Source organism: Citrus clementina, unplaced genomic scaffold (assembly GCF_000493195.1).
Source record: "Citrus clementina cultivar Clemenules unplaced genomic scaffold, Citrus_clementina_v1.0 scaffold_5, whole genome shotgun sequence".
In the NCBI taxonomy this organism is placed as follows: Eukaryota; Viridiplantae; Streptophyta; class Magnoliopsida; order Sapindales; family Rutaceae; genus Citrus; species Citrus x clementina.
The window spans coordinates 29,007,551-29,031,755 of NW_006262201.1; the positions used below are offsets into that span (position 1 = coordinate 29,007,551).

The 24,205-nt window shown below is 35.8% G+C and overlaps 1 protein-coding gene and 1 non-coding gene across 2 annotated transcripts; both read right to left on the reverse strand.

Annotated features, from left to right (window-relative positions):
- Positions 1-1,283: 1,283 nt before the first annotated feature.
- On the reverse strand, positions 1,284-2,240 carry LOC112098126. The gene has a single exon (XM_024183749.1). The coding sequence runs from the start codon at positions 2,238-2,240 to the stop codon at positions 1,284-1,286; it is 957 nt and encodes a 318-aa protein (XP_024039517.1).
- A 13,377-nt stretch (positions 2,241-15,617) lies between these two features.
- Positions 15,618-15,724, reverse strand: LOC112098639. The gene has a single exon (XR_002905749.1). It is a non-coding gene; the product is annotated as a small nucleolar RNA R71 (small nucleolar RNA).
- Positions 15,725-24,205: the final 8,481 nt, after the last annotated feature.

Here is a 24,205-nt window from a genome sequence, read left to right on the forward strand (position 1 = left end):
ACAACACGAGGGAACACAGTCCCTAAACCATCATTACGTAGCCAAGTCTCAACGTCCAGGGGAGGGGTAGCAAAATGATGAAGGCCAAGAGGGAGAGTAAGGGCATGACTAGCCAAGAAGTCTGCTGCGAAATTAGCTTCGCGATAAATATAGTGTACAAACACCTGCCAATCATGAGAGAGAAGACCAAGAATATCATTGACGAGGGGCAAGGTAGCATTAAAGCTTTTCTTGTTAAGTAACTGAGTAACACAAAGGCTATCAATCTCAACCACCAACAGTCTTATACCCATTTGCCAAGCCAAGATTAGTCCCTGATATAAACCCCAAAGCTCTGCAATTGTTACAGAGCAAATACCAATATTCATGCAGAAACCACCATGCCATCTACCAGTAGCATCTCTAATCAAACCACTTGCACCCACCAAACCAGATCCCTTCCTGCACCATCAGAGTTTAACTTATAATACGGCCATCGAGGAGGCAACCACCCAAACATGTTTTGAACTCTCAACCCGCGATCACTTTGAAAAGCATCAAATGTACGAAGTATCTCCTCAACTCGCACCCTAATATCCTGAACCATGCTTTCCTCATTCACAACTTTACCTTCAAAAAGCAACTTATTCCTTCCCACCCATATACACCAGATGGCTACCCCGAATATGCAACTCAATTCTCGAGTGCTACTATGAAGACTCGTACCTTGAATATTGGCGAAAATCCAATCTCAGATTGGCAAGGTGAAGAAAGAATCATGCTCACGACCTGTTAACAACATATTCCAAAATCTCCGAGATGTGATATAATCGCGAAGTGCATGAGTTGTATCCTCTACAGCACAACCACAACGCATGCATATCATATCCATCCCAATATGTTTTCTATAAAGCTCGGCCTTGCATTTAATTCTTTTTTTAGCAGCACTCGCCATTTCCAAATACTCCTTCATCTCACCTCTTCATCCTGAATAACGTTTCCAAGAATCAAGTTATAAGTTATTCTTGCCGTGAACATTCCCGAATTTGATGAACCCCAATAAAACTGATCAGCATTATTATTCGGGGTAGGAGGCTTAATGGCTGCAATCATTAGCACCACATTATGAGGGAGAAGAAACCCAAATCGGCTCCAGTTCCATAAACCATTAGAATTAATGGCATCAGCCACCCAATCATGAAAAATAGCTTCATGAATAGGTGCCACTGCCAGATTAACGAGCGGCCCAACATCTGCAACCCAAGTGTCTTGCCAAAAACGAATATGCTTACCATTCCCCACATTCATCGCAACCCATACAACACCTTTAGCCAAACCCGACCAATAGCCTTCCACAAATATGAGCCATATTTTGTATGTAGAGAAGTTGCATAACCAGTAGGATCAAAGCCATACTTCGAGCAGATACCTTGTGCCCAGTAGCTATTATTATTGACTAGCAAGCCCCAACCAAGTTTCATTAATAAAGCTTTATTCATAAGCATTAAATTCTTCAATCCCAAACCTTCTGATAGTTTCGAATGACACACATCAACCCAGTTAACCAGATGAAGCTTCTTGACCTCAGAGTTCCCACTCCAAATAAATCTGCGGCGTTGTTGCTCAATTTTAGTTATGGTAGTTGTAGGCAATCTCGTTGTTTGCATTGAATAAATCGACAACGCCTGCATTACAATCTGCGTGAGAGTGACTCTACCAGCAAAAGATAAGTTTTTGCCACTCCAACCATTAAATTTGCGCTCCACCTTCTCTAATATGCCATGATACATTGCTTTACTAACTCTCAAGTGCAATAGTGGCATACCCAAATAATTGCCCAAATCCGTAGTCACAGAGAAGCCAAGAGCCGTGCCAATATTACTCACAATGCACGGTTTAACATTTTTAGAAAAGAAAACCTGAAATTTTTGTTTATTGACCTTCTCCCTTGAGCTCGCGCAAAACGTATTAAGAACATCATTGATCACAGCAGCTTGGGTGCAAGAAGCTTCAGTAAAAAGTGACAAATCATCAGGAAAAAATAAATGAGTGATAGGGGTAAATCGCTTAGAAAGCCGGATTGGCTTCCATGATCCATTATTAACGGCACGATGAATTCCATGGCTAAGTCTCTTGATACAAAGGACAAAAAGATACGGAGAAATAGGGTCTCCTTGTCTAATCCCCCGAAAGGGAACAAACTCCTCGGTGTATCCCCCATTCCACAGGATTTGCATAGATGCTAAAGTGATATAGTCCATTGTGATACGAATAAGGTCTTAAGGAATCCCTACTTCATATAGAGTTTCATAGATGAAAGCCTAGCTCAGTTTATCATAAGCTTTCTCCAGATCCACCTTAATTAGTATCTGACCAATCTTTCTTGACTTCTGACGCATGGTATTAATAACTTCCTGAGCAGTAATAATATTCTCTGTTATGTGCCTTCCAGGAACAAAGCTAGTCTGCATTGACCCTATCAAGTCATGAAGAATGCCATTTAATCCATTCGCCACAATCTTAGTAATTGCTTTATAAATTACAGGACAAAGATTTATAGGCCTGTATAATTGGAGGTTATCCGAATGCTCAACTTTTGGAATAAGCACAATCAGAGTTTTATTAATCTCACTAGGTATCCGCTGTCCATTGAAAATCCCCTGCACTAAAGTACATACCGAACTTCCCACAGTATCCCATTGCGTCTGATAAAATACAGCATTCAGACCATCTTTGAACGGATGCATAATAAAAATTGCCTCCTTAATTTCATCCTCACACAGTTCCGCATTAAGCTTGCCGAGATTAAGTTCATCAATTCCAGGAAATATACTCACCAAAGGATAAGGGATATGCTCCCTAGGCTCTTTTGTATAAAGATTCTTAAAAAAGTTTACAGTATGAGCTTTAATAATATTAACATCTTCAATCCAATTGCCATGATCATCTTCAATCATCGCTATTTGGTTCTATCTTCTCCTCTGGATTGTTTGGCAATGAAAATACCTAGTATTTCGATCACCAAACTCAATCTAGTCACACCTAGATTTCTGATACCACAAAATCTCCTTCTGATTCAAAACACTCTTTGATTCCCTCTTGAAGGTCATCTCTAAATCCACTAGGTGTCATGGTCTGCGCCACTCTAGAGCACGTTGAATTCTGGCCAATCTTGCTAAAATGTTATTCATCCGTTTGTGTATGTATCCAAAGACCTCCTTATTCCATTTCCGCACCTCCATAATAAAATGGCTAGCCGAGTTCACATAATCTCCACTCCCTTGCCACGTCTCAGAAACAAAGGTTTTAAACCTGCTATCGGTGAGCCAAGACGCCAAGAAGCGGAACGGTTTAGCACCACTAGCTTGCCGACTTACCCTCTCAAATTTAACTAGAATAGGGCGATGGTCCGAGTTGAGTTTAGGCAAATGCATGACTTGGGAGTTATCAAATTTCAGTACCCACTCATCATTACAAAAACATCTATCTAGTCGTTTCAACAAATTTCCTCTCTCCCAAGTGAATTTCGACCCATTGAATTCAAGATCACAAAACTGATTCCGATGAAACCAATCACTAAACCGATGACAAACACCATCTGAACGAGTCGAACCACCTCTCCTCTCCGAAGGATGTAAAATGGTATTAAAGTCACCTCCGAGGAGCCAAGGCCCCGACATAGTACGAGCCACTGTTTCAAGGTTATTCCATAGATGCTTCCTAATATGTTTATTGGGACTTGCATAAACTGCAGTAGCCCAAGAGATATAACCCATATCAGTAGCTATACTAAAATGAATGAATTGCTTATGGTTTATGATCACCTCTACTTTAAAACAATCTTTCCACACTAACCAAATACCTCCGGAGAAACCTTCGGCCTCAATTCTATGCGACCTCTCAAAACCACTCCGAATAATAAAATCATCAGCCTTTTTCCCGCTTATCCTTGGTTCAAATAACGCAACCATGGAAGGATTATACTTCTGAATTAGAGCTTTGAAAGTCTTTCGAAAGTCAGGGGAAAGTGCACCTTGGCAGTTCCAAAACATAATTGAAAAAATCATTAAAAGAATTATTAGAGAACAAGAACCAAGACCCTTACTGACAAAGGTTGTCAGCTTGAAGCTCCAACTCCATATCCGCTTCTTCCTCTAGAGACCTTCCAGATTCTGAGTCATCTCGGGACTCGTCAACACCACCTCGAGCCATATAATCGCTTCCGTCCGAGTCCTCATCATCACCAGACTCATTCCATCCCGCATTATCAGGTGGCTCACCCAGGGGATAGTTCCTATTATCCTTCGTCATATTGGCAAAAAGGGAGTTCTCTCTAGCAAAATGAGTCAGCATGTCAGCACCATCAGGGGGATTAGCAAAAGAGTACACCGAATGTTTAAGAGGATCAAGGGAAGTACTGGCGAGATGGCCTGGGCTGGGTGTCTCTGTTAATGGATGATTGATTTTGTATTGTGGCAAGGGCTGGGTTAATGTTTTTGACACCGGACATCAACAGATGAGAAAACACAACGTCACACACCCAAGAAATCACAAGCTCACCACCACAGCAAACAACAAAAGGATACAGAAAAATTCACCACCTAAAGTTGTTTAAGCTAAGGATACAGGGCTTAAAAATACTCACCACTCAATGGAATCCACCAAAGAGATACAGAGTTTGATAATAACTCAAAGTTCATCCAATTCCCAAAATTAATCTCTGTCCTTTGGTTACAACTACATAAGCTTAAATAGCTTTCTTGGAACAATCCTCCAAGTATAGATTTACTACAAAGAAACCCTTTAAATAAATTCACTTTAAAGACCAACATTAAAGCTAGACATTAATAAAACATTGGTATGCTTAAAACATAACAAAGAACATTAAAAAAAAAATCCAAGTCCCGAAATATTCTTCTTGACTCAAAACTGAACGGTCTGCACTTAACTGATCATAACTTACTGTAGAAAACTCTAAATTTAGATTAGTAAAATTCATTGGAAAGCTAACAGAAATATCTTTCCAATGATGTATGGCTCGAAAATTAATTCGATCTCATGCAGTACAGTTTAATTCCCAAAGATGCCCCTTCTGCACAGAAATTCTGCTCACTTGATTAATGTAAGAACTTGAGCTGCACTTGGTATAACTTGATTACCAAATATTTCAAACACTCCTGTGTTAATCTCCCCTAGTTGAAAAAAATTCGACCTCGAGTTTGATAATTTTCTTCATGATAAGGAGACAAGTCTGATATGTTGAACGTTGACGAAACACCATAGCCATCTGGTAGCTCAATCTTATAAGCATTATCTCCAATGCGTTGCAACACTTTAAATGGTCCATCAGCCCTTGGTCTAAGTTTAGCAAATTTTCCAGGTGGAAAACGATCTTTCCTAAGATGAGCCTAAACCAAATCTCCTTCCTGAAACTTAGCATGTTTTCGATGCTTGTCTGCAGATTTTTTATACTTCTCATTTTGCTTCAATATTCTATCTCGAACCTGTTCATGCATCTTCTTGATACTTTTAGAGCGTTCTTCAGCCTCTCCACTAAATTGATGATCAGTCAAAAGTGGAGCCAAATCCAAAGGACTGATTGGATTCTTGCCATAAACTTTCAGAACCCAATGCTCTGATACCAAATTTGGTATCAGAGCATTGGGTTCTGAAAATTTATGGCTCAACGACGTCGGTGTAATGCAAGAGTTGCAGAGCCTTCTGTTCGTGAGAGGGACTTGGGTGATATAGAAAGGGATGATCTTAGAAGACAAGTAGAACAGCTTCAGCAACGATTACAACACCTTGAAGGAACTCGAGAAGCTGCTCCTAATGGTAGTTCGGAAGAAGAATGCTCAATCAATGACGGGGTAGATTATAATCCCTTCCATCAGGAACAAAGCTCCAATAGTGAATTTTCTTCTCGTTCTCGAATTCATAGGCGTCGCGATTCTTATCAGCCTTTCGACTTCAAGGTCAAAAGTCCTTCCTGAAACTTAGCATGTTTTTTATGCTTGTCTGCAGATTTTTTATACTTCTCATTTTGCTTCAATATTCTATCTTGAACCTGTTCATGCATCTTCTTGATACTTTTAGAGCGTTCTTCAGCCTCTCCACTAAATTGATGATCAGTCAAAAGTGGAGTCTTGTCTTTTTGGGTTATGTTGTATCGAAAGATGGAATTAAAATGGATCCAAGTAAGGTGGAGGCCATTTTGAGATACAGAGGCCTGTGTGACGTTGTGTTTTCTCTTTATTTGGTAGTACAGAACCCAGAATAAGATCAATGCAATGTTGAATGTCCCTCATGGGAGGAAGGCCATGTGGTAATTCTTTTGGAACAACATTTGAGAATTCTTCAAGCAAATACTTCATAATCAGAGGCGGTTCATTGCTATCTTCATTTTCCTCAAACACCACCAGCATGTAAACTTCACTACCCATTTCAAATTCTTTTTTACAATCTGAAACATTCAGTAAATTGTTTTCCACTCCTTTGATAGGTTTGGGACTTTTCTCTACCTTTGAAGGACCCAGAATGACTTTACTTCCATCTTTAATAAAAGTATAAGTATTCCTATAACCATCATGAACAACCCTTCTATCGTACTGCCAACATCGCACCAAACTTCATCTTTATATTTATTCCTAATAGAAAATGAAATAAGGCAACGCGTGTTTACCTCAATCTCATTTCCCTTTTTAAGCCAAGAAAGTTTATAAGGCTGAGGATGCTGCTCCGTTTTGAGCTTCAACTTCTTCACCATTTCAATTGCTACCACATTCTCAAAACTGCCACTATCAATAATGACATTACATATCTTTCTATGACAAGTGCATCTGGTGTGAAAGATATTCTTTCTCAGCCAATCTTCCCCATCTTCACAAACAATACTCAAACTCTTTTGAATAACTAGAGAGTTTCCATCATCAGCATATGTAACTTCTCCATCTTCAACATCCTTTTCGACACTAGGATTCTCATGATCTTCCGCATCCTCGTCATTGCTTTCCTCTTCAACAAGGGCAACCACCCTATGATTAGGACACTCAGAAGCAATGTGCCCATAACCATGGCATTTAAAACATGGACGAGAACTAGCATTCGAACCACTTGCTCACTGTTTAGATCCTTCCCCGATATCATTCCTCGTAATTTTCTTTGCAGTAGAATTCGAACCAGAATTATGCTTAGAAACGGAGCCACTCCCTCGATTGACATCACGAACTGTGAACCGAATACCCCCACCACGAGCATCTTTTTGTTGCTTTTCCACCTTAAGAGCAAGTCTGCATACATCACTATAAGTCCAATATGGTTGGAGTTGGACCACATTACCAATCTCAGGTTTCAAACCACCCAGATAGCATGCGATCGTATGCTCTTCCGCCTCTACCAAATCACATTTCATCATTAGGTTGTCGAACTCTGTTGTATAGTCTGACAATTCCTTTTGCTTGAAGTTGTGGAACTTAAGGTAGATATCTTGCCTGTAGTTATCGGGCAAAAACTTTCTCTTAAGCTCTCATTTTCTCCCAAGTAACAATTTTCCTCCATCCCTCTCGTTCCCTTTGCCTCTTAAGATTTTCCCACCATAAAGAAGCATACTTTTTAAGTTTAATGGCAATGAGTTTCACTTTGCGATCTCCAGGCATATCTCTGTATTCAAAAATGCGTTCAACAGTATTAAGCCAATCAACAAACACTTCTGGTTGCATTCTTCCTTCAAATTCAGGAATTTCGACCTTGAAGTCGAAAGGCTGATAAGAATCGCGACGCCTTTGAATTCGAGAACGAGAAGAAAATTCACTATTGGAGCTTTGTTCTTGATGGAAGGGATTATAATCTACCCCGTCATTGATTGAGCATTCTTCTTCCGAACTACCATTAGGAGCAGCTTCTCGAGTTCCTTCAAGGTGTTGTAATCGTTGCTGAAGCTGTTCTACTTGTCCTCTAAGATCATCCCTTTCTATATCACCCAAGTCCCTTTCACGAACAGAAGGCTCTGCAACTCTTGTATTACACCGACGTTGTTGAGCCATAAATTTTCAGAACCCAATGCTCTGATACCAAATTTGACACCGGACATCAATAGATGAGAAAACACAACGTCACACATCCAAGAAATCACAAGCTCACCACCACAGCAAACAACAAAAGGATACAGAAAAATTCACCACCTAAAGTTGTTTAAGCTAAGGATACAGGGCTTAAAAATACTCACCACTCAATGGAATCCACCAAAGAGATACAGAGTTTGATAATAACTCAAAGTTCATCCAATTCCCAAAATTAATCTCTGTCCTTTGGTTACAACTACATAAGCTTAAATAGCTTTCTTGGAACAATCCTCCAAGCATAGATTTACTACAAAGAAACCCTTTAAATAAATTCACTTTAAAGACCAACATTAAAGCTAGACATTAATAAAACATTGGTATGCTTAAAACATAACAAAGAACATTAAAAAAAAATCCAAGTCCCGAAATATTCTTCTTGACTCAAAACTGAACAGTCTGCACTTAACTGATCATAACTTACTGTAGAAAACTCCAAATTTAGATTAGTAAAATTCATTGGAAAGCTAACAGAAATATCTTTCCAATGATGTATGGCTCGAAAATTAATTGGATCTCATGCAGTACAGCTTAATTCCCAAAGATGCCCCTTGTGTACAGAAATTCTGCTTACTTGATTAATGTAAGAACTTGAGCTGCACTTGGTATAACTTGATTACCAAATATTTCAAACACTCTTGTGTTAGTTTTCCATGGCTGGTGGTAAGAGCTTGGTTTGGTCTGCATGGTTTGCATGGGGAGGGCGGGTATGTAACTGGACCAGGCTCGGGCTGTGAGGATGCGCAACGTTGCCACGGTTTGACATGTGATTCTGTTTACGTGAGGAATATCGATGGTTAGGTTGCATGGGCTGGTTGCTATTTTGGTTCTCATCTTGCAATGCCAGGCTGACCTCAAGATCATGATTGCGAGGAATCCTTTCAATGATTTCTCGATCATTATCCATATCTTCAGAATTGAAGAGTGAAAAATGAGATCCAGATCTAACATTACCATTCTGGGCTCGATTATAATTTCCTTGAATCGTACCTTCCTTAGCCTTCCGTGCCTTCCTTTTTTAGTAACAATCATCCAAGGACCAAAGAGCGAATTATTCGGATTATCAAAGGTTGAAGGATCCACCGTCACACCCGTCGCTTCACCCTCCAGTTGAGGCCCCCCGTCGCAGCCATGCCCTATTGACACCTCCTTCTTTCTTTGACAAGTATCAACTGTGTGCCCATCCTTGCCATACTCAAAACATATAGTAGGAAGCCCCTCATATTCAATCCTTTGAATCTTACCATTCAACTGAAATTGTGAGACTAAGGGCTTATTCAAACAAATTTCAACAGCCACTCGAGCAAATTTTCCACGCTTTGCAGCCAAAGTATTGTAAGCTATCCTTATGACACGACCAACCACTTCCCCCAGGATCCGAAGAACCCTTTTATGATAGTAATGAAGCGGCATGCCAGGAAGTCTGATCCACGCCACTATGGTCTCAATTTTATCCGACAAGCAATCAAAGGTTGGAGACCACTTTTGCACAGTTAAGTAGTGCCCAAAAATAGTCCAAGGGCCTTGCGTGAGGACAAATTCCCCATCCTCTTCTGCTCCAAAGGATACAAGATAGTAATAATTTTCTAAGTCAATTACTGTAAACCCTCGTTCCGCTCTCCACAAGGATTCCAATTTATTACATAATGATCTATAGCCTATGGATCGCCCTAACAGTTTCACAATCACTGTGTTTTTCCATGGTCGAATCAGCTGTTCCTGCATCTTCTGTGAAAACACAACTGAAGGAATACGTCCATCTGTTTCAATGATTACATCCTCATCCGCAATATCTAGGTCATCCTCACCTCCATTCATCTCAGTTGCAGCCCCGACTGATCTTTCATTAAACTATCCTTAAAAGACATAGCCGGCGGATTATCTTCATCGGACCCCTGTTCTCTGAAGCGTGCCTTTTTAGTCGTGCGGTCTTCCTCCAGCAGGGGAGGGGCCGCTTTCAGCAAATTAGAGTTCGGTTCCATGCAGAGAGACCTCTTTTTCTTCAAAATTTTCTTCTCCTTTGAGTGGTGGGTTTTGTTTCTATCTAGTAGTTTTTATTCCCTTAGAATTTTAACTTGGTGTATCAGAGCGGGAAACGGCTTCATCCAATTCAATTAACACCACCAGTTCCGCTGCCAAAACACAACCCATTAAAATCTTTGAAAACATGTTAATTTGTAAATAAACCCCACTGGATGACATTTTTACTCTTTTAGGCAACTGGATTTCCCATTCTCACACTTCCTTCGCAGACAACAACATGCGTACGAGCCAAACCTTTTTTTTCATAATATATGTTTTTATTTCTTTAATGACCAGAATATCCAGTTGGCAGTAAAACTTTATCTTTGATTATCCATATTATAGCTTACACTTGAAGCGTAAAAGTGATGAAAGCAATCAACAAATGCCTGTAATGATGATTTTCTAGCTTGGTAGCTCCAGGAAGTTTCAATGGCATCAAAGTAGACATACATTGACTACTCTCCCAACATTGCTATGACTCATTTGGAGTAAAAGAGATACATGTTCCAAGGTTGAAGACGTTGCAACATCCTGATGTACATACAGTAGTTTCTAGATCAAAAATTCTTTTTGGATTTTTCTAATTTAGTGAGAATCAACAGCACAGCAGGGAGAAGATGTATTAAAAGATCATACTGATGATAATTAATTAATTACTAAAACTTATGTCAAAAAGTCTTTAATTTTTCTTACCGAAAAAATAATTTTACTCATCAATACGAACGAAAGTACTAAAAATAAAAATAAATGTGGTGTTGTGTTACACAAAAGGAGGGATGGGAATATAGGCAACTAAATTTTTGTGAAATTTTAGAGGTTCCCGATCTTTCTATTATTTACACTAAAAAAACATAACTATTATGTTTTCCTCTTTGATACGCCTTGATCAAGATTTTGGTTTTGTGCATCCAACCAACAATCACTCAAATTCTACTCCTTTCCTGTGTCTGCATGTAGTTTTTTTAAAAAATTCTCTAATGCCTCAAATTTGTTTGAGCCACCGTGTCACAAATTGCTATCAATACTTTTCATCCTTAAGTACAACTAAATCATACAAGTAGAGAGACTTGTTTAAATTATTTATATACATATAATTGTATTATTAAAACAAAGCAATCAAGCAGCATTGTAGGCCAACTAACCTTTATTCAAAAGTCTAAATTTCTATATATCACTATTGATCCTAAACTTTCTAGCAATAGCCTTTCATTGAAAAGTTAATGGCAATGTTGCCAGGGCTTTCACCATTTTAACATACCAAACCCAACCCATGCTATTCCTTGCTTTGTCGAACTTAATTATTTAAAAAGAAAAAAGAAATCAAATTAATGAATTTTTATACACATTGAATTTTTGTTACAATAATTAACCATATTTACTGGGGGCACCGGGGCAGATAGAATTCACTCGTATAATTTGTTGGGTGATGAGCATATAATATATACATTTTTTACTCTTAATTATATAATTGTTGGTTATTTTATTTATTATTTTTAATTAATTGAATTATTTTTTTAAACAGGAAATTAATTAAAGATTATGGATAAAAAGGACATGAAGAAGTTCAATTTAAGAAGCAATGCAAATTAAATTGGGAACAGGACAAAGAATTAAAAATTAATCTATTAAGATTTAATTCAAGATGAGAGGGGATGCATCAAATTTACGTGAGAAGCAATTGCCATTTTAATGCCTGGCATTAAAAAGGAATGAAAATCCTAATGTGATTCTAAGTGGAGAGCACGTGCAAGACCAAATCAAAGCTTAGAAAGCCAAGCCTTTTAGCCTTTGGATGAAATAGGTTGGTCGGTAACATTATATAAGTCGAACTTTGCCTTTTGCAAGAGAAGCAGCTGCGAGACAGAGAGAAGAAAAGGACGAGAGCCGCAGCAGAGCTTCAATATTCCCCATGGCTGGTTTATTTTATTTGTTGCTCCTAATTTAAGTATGTTTAGCTAATTTTCTTATATTGAGGTTAAGGATGAAACTCTATTCAATAAAATAATTATCTTTTTATTTAATTAATTCTCTACATATATTTTTTAATATTTATAGTTCTTATTTCACATAATTAGTTGGGTGTAATTAAATCTTTTCACCAATTATGTCATGCATTATTAATTATTAGGATTAATATTTGTCTAAATCTATGCTTGGATCTATGAAGTTGATATATGATTATCTTTGATTCTATGTATTTCATTAAAATGTTTACATAGAGTGCTTAGAAAAATTTTGACTCTTTGTTATTCAATATATTTGCATGGGATGCTTAGATATCATATTTTTAAGCAGAAAAAGAATCTACACAAGATTAATTTTAATTGGACTTAATTGTTATATCTATGAGATGACATAGATTGATTTCGAATTATCACTTAAAAATTGAGGATTAATTAACAATTAGATACTTACTAGTTGAATAGTGGTGGATTCTGAAAGCTTGGTAATTTTTGTTTTATTGAATTTTCCTTCGCTTTAATTATTTTCTTAGTTTAATTAATTTTATTTATCTTAAAAACTCAATTTGCTCAACTATGTTAGAATTAATGTTAATTTTATATTTAAATTATACTTTTCAATTTATTATAATTCATGTGGGTTCGACCTCGTTAACACTATATTCTTTTTCTACATTCGTGCACTTGCGAGTATATTAAAATTTTTCACAACATTATGTAGGCATTACAATGTGGCAATGAATTCTTTGGCTAATTGGAGAGACACAGATCCAACTCCTCTTGAAGAAAATTCAGGAAAATCTTCTTGAACGTGTGATTAAATCAAAAAAGATTCTGGGGGCCGGACGGATTATAAAATAATTAAATAAATAGAGCATCATTAAAATTAGAGCTTCACAAGGGATGATGCCCTGTATGATTTTAATTGCGCTAGGCTTCCCAAATTACAGGGAATTAATTCTTACTGTTATTAATAAAGAAGGGCAAGTAAAGTTATAGGCAAACTCCTCATGATTGAAGTTTTGTAATTTATTCACCTCTTTAAGAATCATTCTTTCTTAGTCTTAATATGAATGGGACACCATATTCATACTCTCTATATATAATATAAGAAAGTATACGTACATATAGGCCTGAAATAATTTATTTGTGTTTGATTTTTCAAAAATTTTGCTCAGAAATTTGTTAAATAGGTTAAGGACCGCTGGAATAACCCACCAAGATTTGTATCGATAACAAGTCAGCAAAATATTTAGCTAAGTATATCAACACTTGCTATCATTACAGAAGGAAGTGCATCACAAGAAAAGATATTCAAGTTGATTATGTGATGTCAAAAGACCAAGTAGATGATATTTTCACCTATCCATTCAAGCTAGAAGATTTTATCAGATTGAGAAATTTACATAGTATTGTAAAAATCCATGCCACACACATAAATAAAGCCAATTATTTCATGGCCATGCACTTGTTCCACTAACCAAACATAAACTTAACTCAATCCACTTAAGCATACCTAACTTATTTCACTAACAATTCACACGCCTAACATGGTAAACAAGTTTACTTTCATAATACCCCCTCTTAAACTTATTTTACAATACCAAGTAAATTTTTTAATCTAATAAAATCTTTTATCTTGAATGGGTTGGTGAATGTATCACCTACTTGGTCTTTTAACATCACATAATTAACTTATACATCATTTCCTGTTATCCTTCTGTTAGAGTGCAATTTATGCACTAGTTTTGCATTGTTTACTTCCCTTAATATCGATGTTTTGCACTTAATAATAATGTTTTACTTGTGTTTTACTTTTGTAGGTGCAATTCTATTGATTGGTGATAAAATTGAGCTAAAAGATGATGTTTAAGGAGGATTGTTCTCTTGGAGAAATTATGAGCGTCAGAAGAACTTTGTTGATAAGGCGTGGGCGCGTGCTGTCAACTGCGGACCTGCAGTTTTTAGTTTAACGTGTTTTGTATTTTTGGTTATTTTTGTAATTACGAATTTAATATTTCAGATATTAGTATTTTATTTTAAATAGAATTCTAAAAGAGAAGAGAGAGAGAGTATTTAAGGGAGGAATCTATTGTGAAAAAGGGGGGATTTGGATTGGAGAAAAACAAAGAAACCCTAGATCTTAATTTTTCTCTTCTCTCTATGAAGAACTAAACCTATTTTTCTGGTTGAAGGATAATGAAGCTTTGATTCATCACTACTGTGAGATCTTTCTTGTGCTTTAATTGTTTTATTGTTTTTTGGGTATTTGTTTATTCTCTGAATTATTTTCATGATTATGTTTGTTAATTAGGTAATTGGCCACTATTTAATTATCAACTTAATCTATTGTCAATTAAAGGATTCATCGTATGAAGAATTTAATGTTTGTGACAAATAACATAGCAGAGAGTTGTGTTGTGAGAATAAACAATCTAATTTAAATGAATCATCATATGTGTTGATTAGGATTTGGGTTTCTCTGGTTTTTCAGGCTGTCAATTGATTAAATCCTATGATCGTATCTAGGGTTGTCTATTGATTAGGGAAATAACCAATGGTCGTACCTTGGTTATCGACTAGTTAAGGAGAGATTGGCTATTAGAGGGTCTCAGTAGCTATAACCGGTCTATTCATAAGTAATAATAATCTATATTTGAATCAATGATCAGTAGTCGAATCAAGCTGAGTTAATTCCTTCAACCAGAGCTTTCTCCAATTTGAATCACAACTTTAATTTACATTCTCGTTATTTTAATTTGATTTTTATTATTGTCAACAATTCCCCCATTTTACGTTTTACGTTTTAAAAGGATTTAAATAATTACCGATCTCTGTGGACACGACCCTGCTCAATCACTATACACAATTTATTTAGAGTAGGAATTTATTTTTGTTGGCTTCGACACCCATCAAATTTTGGCGCCGTTGCCGGGGATTGGTGTCATTTATTTAATCCTTTTTACGTTTTACTTGGTGTATGGTTCTTTCTTCTTGTACAGGTACACTTTCGTTTGATCCTGAAATTGAGAAGACAGCTCGCCAGCTGAGACAGCAGACAAAGCGAGCTAAGCAACGATCCTCGTCGCCTTTGCTTTCTGAAACAGATACGGTGCCTGATTTAGTTGAATCATCTAGCGATTCAGAAGAACAAGTGATGGATAGAGCTGCACCTGTAGAAAGAACTCTTAGAGAGTTAGCTGAACCAGACTTGAATCAACAACCACTCTGCATTCAATATGTAGACTTGGAGGTAAATTTTGAATTAAAGTCTGGTCTTATTCATTTATTACCCAAGTTTCATGGTTTTGCAGGTGAAGATCCTCATAAACATCTTAAGGAGTTTCATGTTGTGTGTTCAAGTATGAGACCACAAGGCGTGACTGAAGAGCAGATTAAGCTGCGTGCTTTTCCGTTCTCTGTAGATGGGCTAGCTAAAGACTGGTTGTATTACTTGCCTCCTGGATCGATTACAACGTGGAATGATTTGAAGAAGCAGTTCCTCGAGAAGTACTTTCCTGCTTCAAGAGCTGCCAACATCAGAAAAGACATTTGTGGGATCAGACAACTTCCTGGGGAGACTTTGTATGAGTATTGGGAGCGATTCAAACAATTGTGTGCCAGTTGTCCTCAGCATCAGATTTCTGATCAACTTCTTATTCAATATTTTTACGAAGGACTATCATTGATGGATAGGAGTATGATAGATGCTGCTAGTGGAGGTGTGTTAGTGAACAAGACCCCTACTCAAGCAAGGGAGTTGATATCAAATATGGCTGCCAACGCACAACAATTTGGCAGCAGGCAAGATCCTACTTCAAGGAAGGTGAATGAGGTAAATATTTCTTCTGTTGAACAACGTTTAAATAAACTTACTTCTCTTGTGGAAAAGTTTGTTGTAGGCAATGTGCAACAGGTGAAGACTTGTGGCATTTGTTACAATATGGGTCATTCAACTGATATGTGTCCTACACTTCAAGAAGAACCCGTTGAACAAGCCAATGCAGTTGGAGGATTTCCAGGCATGCCTCAAAGGAGGTATGATCCTTATGCACAAACATACAATCCGGGATGGAAGGATCATCCCAACTTCAGCTATGGAGTTAGGCCGTCAGGATTCCCACAACAGTATCCACCAAGACAACCAGCACCTCCACAGTTAAACTCCAAGTCAGGTATATCTCTTGAAGAAATTGTTAAATCACTTGCGACTAACACTCAACAGGCAACTACAGCAAGCATTCAGAACTTGGAGAACCAAATGAGTCAATTGGCGACTACAGTGAGCCGTCTGGAGTCTCAAGTATTAGAGAGATTGCCTTCACAATCTGAGGTGAATCCAAAGCAAAACGTTAGTGCTGTCATCCTTAGAAGTAGGAAGGAGTCGCAAGAGCCTAGTAAGAAAGTGACAAAGCATGTAGAAGATGAGCTTGAGAAGAATGAATTGATGCCTAAATTTCAAGATGCGCAACCCACCAGAGCGAAACCCCTACCTACTGTGATACCTCCTCCTTTTCCAAGCCGGTTTGCAAAATCCAAGAAGGAGGAACAAGAGAAAGACATCCTTGAGACATTTCGCAAGGTTGAGGTAAATAATCCTTTATTAGATGCTATAAAACAAATACCTCGATATGCTAAAGTCCTTAAGGAACTGTGCACCTCCAAGAGAAAATTAAGAGGAGATGAAAAAGTTCACATGGGGGAGAATGTTTCAGCAGTTCTCCAAAAGAAACTACCTCCTAAGTGCAAGGATCCAGGTATGTTTACTATCCCTTGTAAAATTGGTAGTGTTAGAATTGAAAAGGCTTTGTTAGATCTAGGAGCTTCTATTAATGTCATGCCTCGTTCCATTTATTCATCTTTGAATGTTGGTCCATTAAAAGAAACTGGCGTGATAATTCAACTAGCTGATAGGTCTAATGCATATCCTGACGGGGTATTAGAAGATGTCTTAGTACAAGTTAATGAGTTGGTTTTTCCTGCTGATTTTTATGTACTTGATATGGAAGATGATAACTCCTCTAATTCTGTCCCAATTTTGCTAGGAAGACCTTTTCTTAAGACTGCTAGGACTAAAATGGATGTACATAAAGGGACTCTCACTATGGAGTTTGATGGAGAGGTTATAGAATTCAATATGAATGATGCCATGAAATATCCTAGTGAGGAACATTCGGTATTTTCTGTGGATGTTATTAACCCTATAGTGCAGGAAGTTTTTTACAAGGAAAAGACGAAGACATTTCATGATACAATGATTTTGAGAAAGGAGTTCTCTGTTGGTAAAAACGTTCTTCTTTTTCATTCTAAGCTTAAACTTTTTCCGGGTAAATTACGTTCTTGTTGGGTTGGACCTTTTATTGTTACTAATATTTTTCCTCATGGTGCAGTTGAGATTCGGAGTCCGACCTCTGACAAAGTTTTTAAGGTTAATGGTCATCGCTTAAAATCTTTTTATGAAGGTTTTTCGGTGAATATTATGGAGGATGTGGCTCTCGAGAGTCCCAATTATGGAGATTGATGCATAAATGTGTCTAGCCAAAGACATAAAAGAAAGGCGCTTTTTGGGAGGCAACCCAAATGATTTGTTTATTTTGGTTTTTGTTTTATCTTCTTTTAGTTTTGATTCAGATTTAAAAAAAAAAAAAAATTTGTGTTTGCTTATTTTGGTCAGAAGAAATTTTTTGATAAGGCGTGCCCACGTTTTAACTAATAAGTACTTCTGTAATTTTTCAAGAAAAATAGTTTTAAGACGTGCCCACGTGCTTATTAAAAAAGTACTTCTGTAATTTTTAAAGTAAAATAGTTTTAAGGCGTGCCCACGTGCTTATTAAAAAAGTACTTCTGAAATTTTTGGTGTCTCAAAGTGATTCATCACTAAAAAAAAAAAAAAAAAAAATTTACTGTTCACAAAATCCCTAATTTTCCAAATCTTGTTTTCTTCTCCAGCCGCTTGCAGCACACCAGCAGCAAACCAGCCCGCCAGAAAACGCACCACCCCGCGCGCGCAGCACCAGCATCCCGTGTCTCGCAAGTCCAACCAGCGCGCAACGCAAGCCCCAGCAGCGCAGCGCGCAACGTAAGCCCCAGCTGCGCGCGCAGCACGAACCAGCCCCAGCCCGAGCACGCAACCCAACAAGCGTCACCAGCGCAGCACCAGCAATCCCCCAGCGCGCAGCAACAGCCGCAGCACGCAGATCCAGCGTCACCAGTTCGTAGCATCAGTCCCAGCCCACACGCGCAACACAACCAGCACCAACCCGCGAAGCACAACCATCCGCGCGCAACTGAACCAACAGTCGTGTATCCGCAAGCTCCAGTCGAGCAATAATAGTCCGCAACCAGCCTACAACCTGCATTCCAGCCGCGTGAATCAAAATCCGTGACAAGATGGAGCATAATTTGGCCGCATACTTCGAGAGTGTGGGTTTTACCCCACCATTTCCTCCAAGCCCATAGACGTTATGTGGATCAAAGCTCACAATTCAGGGAAGTTTCTTTTTGCCCTTAATCTTTTATCCTTACGCTTTAATTTTTATATGAGCTTTAATTATCTTACATTGGGGACAATGTAAGTTCTTGGTGTGGGGGAGGGATTTTTGCATTATTGATGTCTGGAAGTATTATTTTCACTCTACTCATCTATTTTCATTCTACTCATCCTTAAATGATTTTGGAGTTAGTATGCTTCATATATTATTATTTTTCTTTTCTTTTCTTTCTCACTACTTTTTTCCCATCTATCTCAAATTATTTACATCTATTTTTATTCTATCATACTCTTTCATCACTCACATTTTATCTTTCACTTTTCATATTACTACATACATCTTTCTCACTTCTTATCATTTTTACCTTTCCTTCACTCATACCTTCTTCCCATTCTACACCACTATTGATGGTTGATTCATTTGAAGAGTGTACATGATTTGATGGCAAATTTACCAACTTTGTGAGGATTTGAGCCTATGAGCAACCACTTTGCTCTAATTATTTTTATTATGTGAATATCAATCTTAGTTTGTTTATTCTAGAACTTGCTTTGTTATGCATGTTGAAGCCACATTACGGGATTTTTTGCATTAAAATGATAAGGGCAAACCATTTACCATTTTTCTATTCTCGCATTTTCTTTTTTTTTCTCTACCCGAAGACCTTGATTTACTATCTTTGTTTGAGCCTTAACCATTACCCATCTAATTCTCTCCGTCTACTTAACCATTTTTCTTCTTTTTGAGCCTCAATTTAAGGAGATTTTTGGACTCATTGTGTGGATATATTTTGTATATATTTTGTTGCTTTTTCTACCTTGTATTAAAGTTTCTCAATTAGATCAACAAGCATTATGCTTGAATTAAATTGTGCAAGGTTCATTTCTTTTGTTTGATTCAAAAAAAAAGGAAAAAGAAAAAAAAAGAAAAAGAAAAATAAAAAAAAATCAAAAAAAAAATCAAAAAAAAAGAGAAAAAGAAGAAAAAAAAAATGTTTACATTCGTGGTGACTTGAGTAGAAATAAGCATTTTGATATCATAAGTTCATTCAATGAGTTCATTCTTCTCATTTTGATCTCTTTTTCTTTCATAGACCTTTCTTTTTCATTTAACCTATTTAACCCCATTACAACCCTTTTAAGACCCTTAGATTTTTGCATTTTATTCATGTTTTGTGGATTGAGATGTGATATATGAGCAAGCTTATGGTAATAGCATTCTTTGATTTGATTTGAGTGCATAGATGATACCCTAAACACTTTGAGTGCATGGAGTGAAGTCATTGAGAGGGCTATTAAATCTTGTTGCACTTGAATTTTGAATGGATCTTCTTGGTGGTTAAATGTTCTTATTCTATCTTATGAGATTCTATGCTTTAAAAGTCCTTGTCTCTCGAATGTTGATCGACTTAATTTCTTGAGGTATGCTTGCTTAAAATTATTTTTGGATGAGTTGAGATGAGAATTGAGTGGAGATTTGGGATTAATCTTGAGTTATATGCTTGAGGACAAGCATCATCTTGGTGTGGGGGAATTTGTTAGAGTGCAATTTATGCACTAGTTTTGCATTGTTTACTTCCCTTAATATCGATGTTTTGCACTTAATAATAATGTTTTACTTGTGTTTTACTTTTGTAGGTGCAATTCTATTGATTGGTGATAAAATTGAGCTAAAAGATGATGTTTAAGGAGGATTGTTCTCTTGGAGAAATTATGAGCGTCAGAAGAACTTTGTTGATAAGGCGTGGGCGCGTGCTGTCAACTGCGGACCTGCAGTTTTTAGTTTAACGTGTTTTGTATTTTTGGTTATTTTTGTAATTACGAATTTAATATTTCAGATATTAGTATTTTATTTTAAATAGAATTCTAAAAGAGAAGAGAGAGAGAGTATTTAAGGGAGGAATCTATTGTGAAAAAGGGGGGATTTGGATTGGAGAAAAACAAAGAAACCCTAGATCTTAATTTTTCTCTTCTCTCTATGAAGAACTAAACCTATTTTTCTGGTTGAAGGATAATGAAGCTTTGATTCATCACTACTGTGAGATCTTTCTTGTGCTTTAATTGTTTTATTGTTTTTTGGGTATTTGTTTATTCTCTGAATTATTTTCATGATTATGTTTGTTAATTAGGTAATTGGCCACTATTTAATTATCAACTTAATCTATTGTCAATTAAAGGATTCATCGTATGAAGAATTTAATGTTTGTGACAAATAACATAGCAGAGAGTTGTGTTGTGAGAATAAACAATCTAATTTAAATGAATCATCATATGTGTTGATTAGGATTTGGGTTTCTCTGGTTTTTCAGGCTGTCAATTGATTAAATCCTATGATCGTATCTAGGGTTGTCTATTGATTAGGGAAATAACCAACGGTCGTACCTTGGTTATCGACTAGTTAAGGAGAGATTGGCTATTAGAGGGTCTCAGTAGCTATAACCGGTCTATTCATAAGTAATAATAATCTATATTTGAATCAATGATCAGTAGTCGAATCAAGCTGAGTTAATTCCTTCAACCAGAGCTTTCTCCAATTTGAATCACAACTTTAATTTACATTCTCGTTATTTTAATTTGATTTTTATTATTGTCAACAATTCCCCCATTTTACGTTTTACGTTTTAAAAGGATTTAAATAATTACCGATCTCTGTGGACACGACCCTGCTCAATCACTATACACAATTTATTTAGAGTAGGAATTTATTTTTGTTGGCTTCGACACCCATCACCTTCTATAATGATAGCAAGTATTGATATGCTTACTCCGATCAAGCTGATTTTTACAGTATCATGTTCCTCTCGTCAAGCTCTTCGATTTGATATGCTACATTGTGGAGACTTGATTACTAGCTCTAGTACAATTTTATTGAGAATTCTGAAAAATCAAACACTTTTGTATCATTAAAACTCAACACTCATACAACTCTCAAAGCTCGAAACTCACTCCAATACAACTTAGATTTTTCTTCTTATTGTAATACTAAAAACAAGTGATCAAGAAGCTATTTATACTAGCTTATGATCAATCCACACCACACATATAAACAAAGCCAATTATTTCATAGCCATACATTTGTTCCACTAACAAAACATAAGCCTAACTCAATCCATTCAAGCATACCTAACTTATTCCACTAACAATAATTCACACACCTAACATGGTAAACAGTTTACTTCCACAACAATTTTTCTTGTTTTGTTATTATTAATCCACACCATGGACAGCAATTTGCGACTTCATGTCGTTCTCACCACTAAGCTTTCTTTAGATAGAAAGACTGTATACAAAAGTAAGCAAATAAATAAAATTAAGCATCTTGTCCATCTTGATCAATTTTTTTTGTATATATACAATTTTATTTTTCCTTTTTTGATAAAAAATAATTTAAAATTATTATTTGTATATATGTGTGTATATATATTCGTACTTAATTGTTATTTTCAAAAAAAATTCTTTGAAAGAAAATAAACATGTAAAAATATATGAATAATTGAAATGATTTAATATTCTATTTAACTGTTAAAATATAAACAATCTCTTGCTTTCATAAATGAAGTGGAATTCAATTTAATAGATGATATGTCATTTTCTAGTAACATATATAGATGTCTTACCATTTGATCACTGATAAAGTAAACAATCTGTCGTTTGCACCAAAAGGCAAATGACAAATTACAAATTGTATATGCCAACCGCCAACGCATACTATTTACGTTAATACTTTGGATGGCATGTCGTTTTATTATTAAATGACAAAGGACATGTCATCTAAACCCTACTTACAAATTAAAATTTAAAATATTAGATGTAATTTTGTTGGAAAATAGACTACTTCTCCCATGTAAAGTGAAATTTTACAATGATGGTTTTTCAAAAAGAAAAATAGAAAGTAGAGTTAATGGTGTTTTTATTCAATAAATAGGCTAACTTTGATTTTATTTTGCTTTATCTAATGGTCTTTCAGTTTTGTAATTTTAGTTTTACAAACTGTCTCTTTATCTAGATATATTAATATTATGCAATAAAAATAAATATTTCAAATAAAAGGTATTACATATAAATGCACAATTTTACATTATTTGACTAAATTTTAAATGAGTCTAATGATAAACCATACTTAGCAGTGATTTTCAAATTAAAGTTTTTTTTCTTAATTTTGCCCAAATATACAAATAACATATTTTTTGCATCATAGAAAAAAATGTAAAAAATATATAAATAATTGAAATGGTTTATTACTCAATTTAATTGTTAAAAAAAATTGTATCTTACTTCTATTAAAATCATGTCTGAAATGAAATTGTATAATGGTCAATTTTCTAAAAATGAAAAAGAGAAACGAAAAGTTAATGGTGAATTTTTTTTCAATTTTTTGCAAAGTAAGTTAAAACATTTTGGGGCAAATGAACTACCTTTGATTTTATTTTGGTTTAGTTAATGGTCTTTCAATTTTCTAATTTTGGTTTTATAAATGGTCTCTCTATCCATATATATTAATATTATAAAAAAATTCAAATAAAATATATTGCTTATAACATCCACAATTTTTACATTATTGGGCCAAATTTTTAATGATCCTAAGGAGAAGCCAAAAGATCAATTTCGTATATCAGTGTGTGTGTGTGTGTGCGCGCGCGCACGCGCGCGCGTGTATATAATTATTTTTAAGTGCGGACGCCTTTTTTTTATAATATAGAAACGTTCTTAAGCAGTGAGATTGAAGAGAGTTAAAAATTAACTATTTTAAACCCCATAGCTTAAAAATATTTATGCAACAAATAAAAAAAAAAAGAGGTTGCTAACACCTGAGAAATACACACTTAATCATGAATTTTAAATTAAAATATTTTTCCTTAATTTTGTATAAATATACAAATAACTTATTTTAAGCGTCGGAGAAAACAAACGTATAAAAATAGTTGCAATGATAATTAATTTAAAATTATCAGAGTACCCATTGATAACTAATTTTGTCTCAGTAGAAGTATTTATTTTAAATGCATTAACGAAATTCTATTGCAATTGAAAGGCATCGTAATTGCTTTGTTTTTTATTCAGGTTTCTTTTTGTGATCGCGATCGCTTGCCAGCACAAACGCACATAAAATTCATCTTTGATCTTCTAACGCGCATGCCATTCCGTAATTTATTGTTATTATTATTATTGCCATTATTGTTTTGAAAATGTCAAGTACTTACTTCCGATGTGAAATCAATTTCTGCTTTTGTTTTAAAAGCTTCTAGTTAATGGTTGTCTGTCCACTTTCCATGTCAAATTGTCAATATTCTATTTCTCGTGTTTAGGTCAAATAAAAAAAAAATATACTTGTCTTTGGGCCACCGTTGAAATAACTGTCCAAGTTAAAATTTTCGTCTAACGCCTCAAATTTTCCATGGGCCACCGTGTCACAAATTCCTATCAATACTTTTCACATATAAGGACAACTAAATCATATAAGGAGGGACACTTGGTTAAATTACATATTATATATATATATATATATATATATATATATTGTAGGCCAACTAACCTTTATTCTAGAATCAAAATTCCTCCCCTTTGTCCTAATTTCCTTTTACTTTTCAAAAACATATTTATCATCAAAGAATAAAGTGACAAAAATTTTTAAA

Bases quoted from the DNA above. Each gene is read 5' to 3' on its own strand.
- LOC112098126 (XM_024183749.1), bottom strand. From the start codon at position 2,240: ATGGACTATATCACTTTAGCATCTATGCAAATCCTGTGGAATGGGGGA.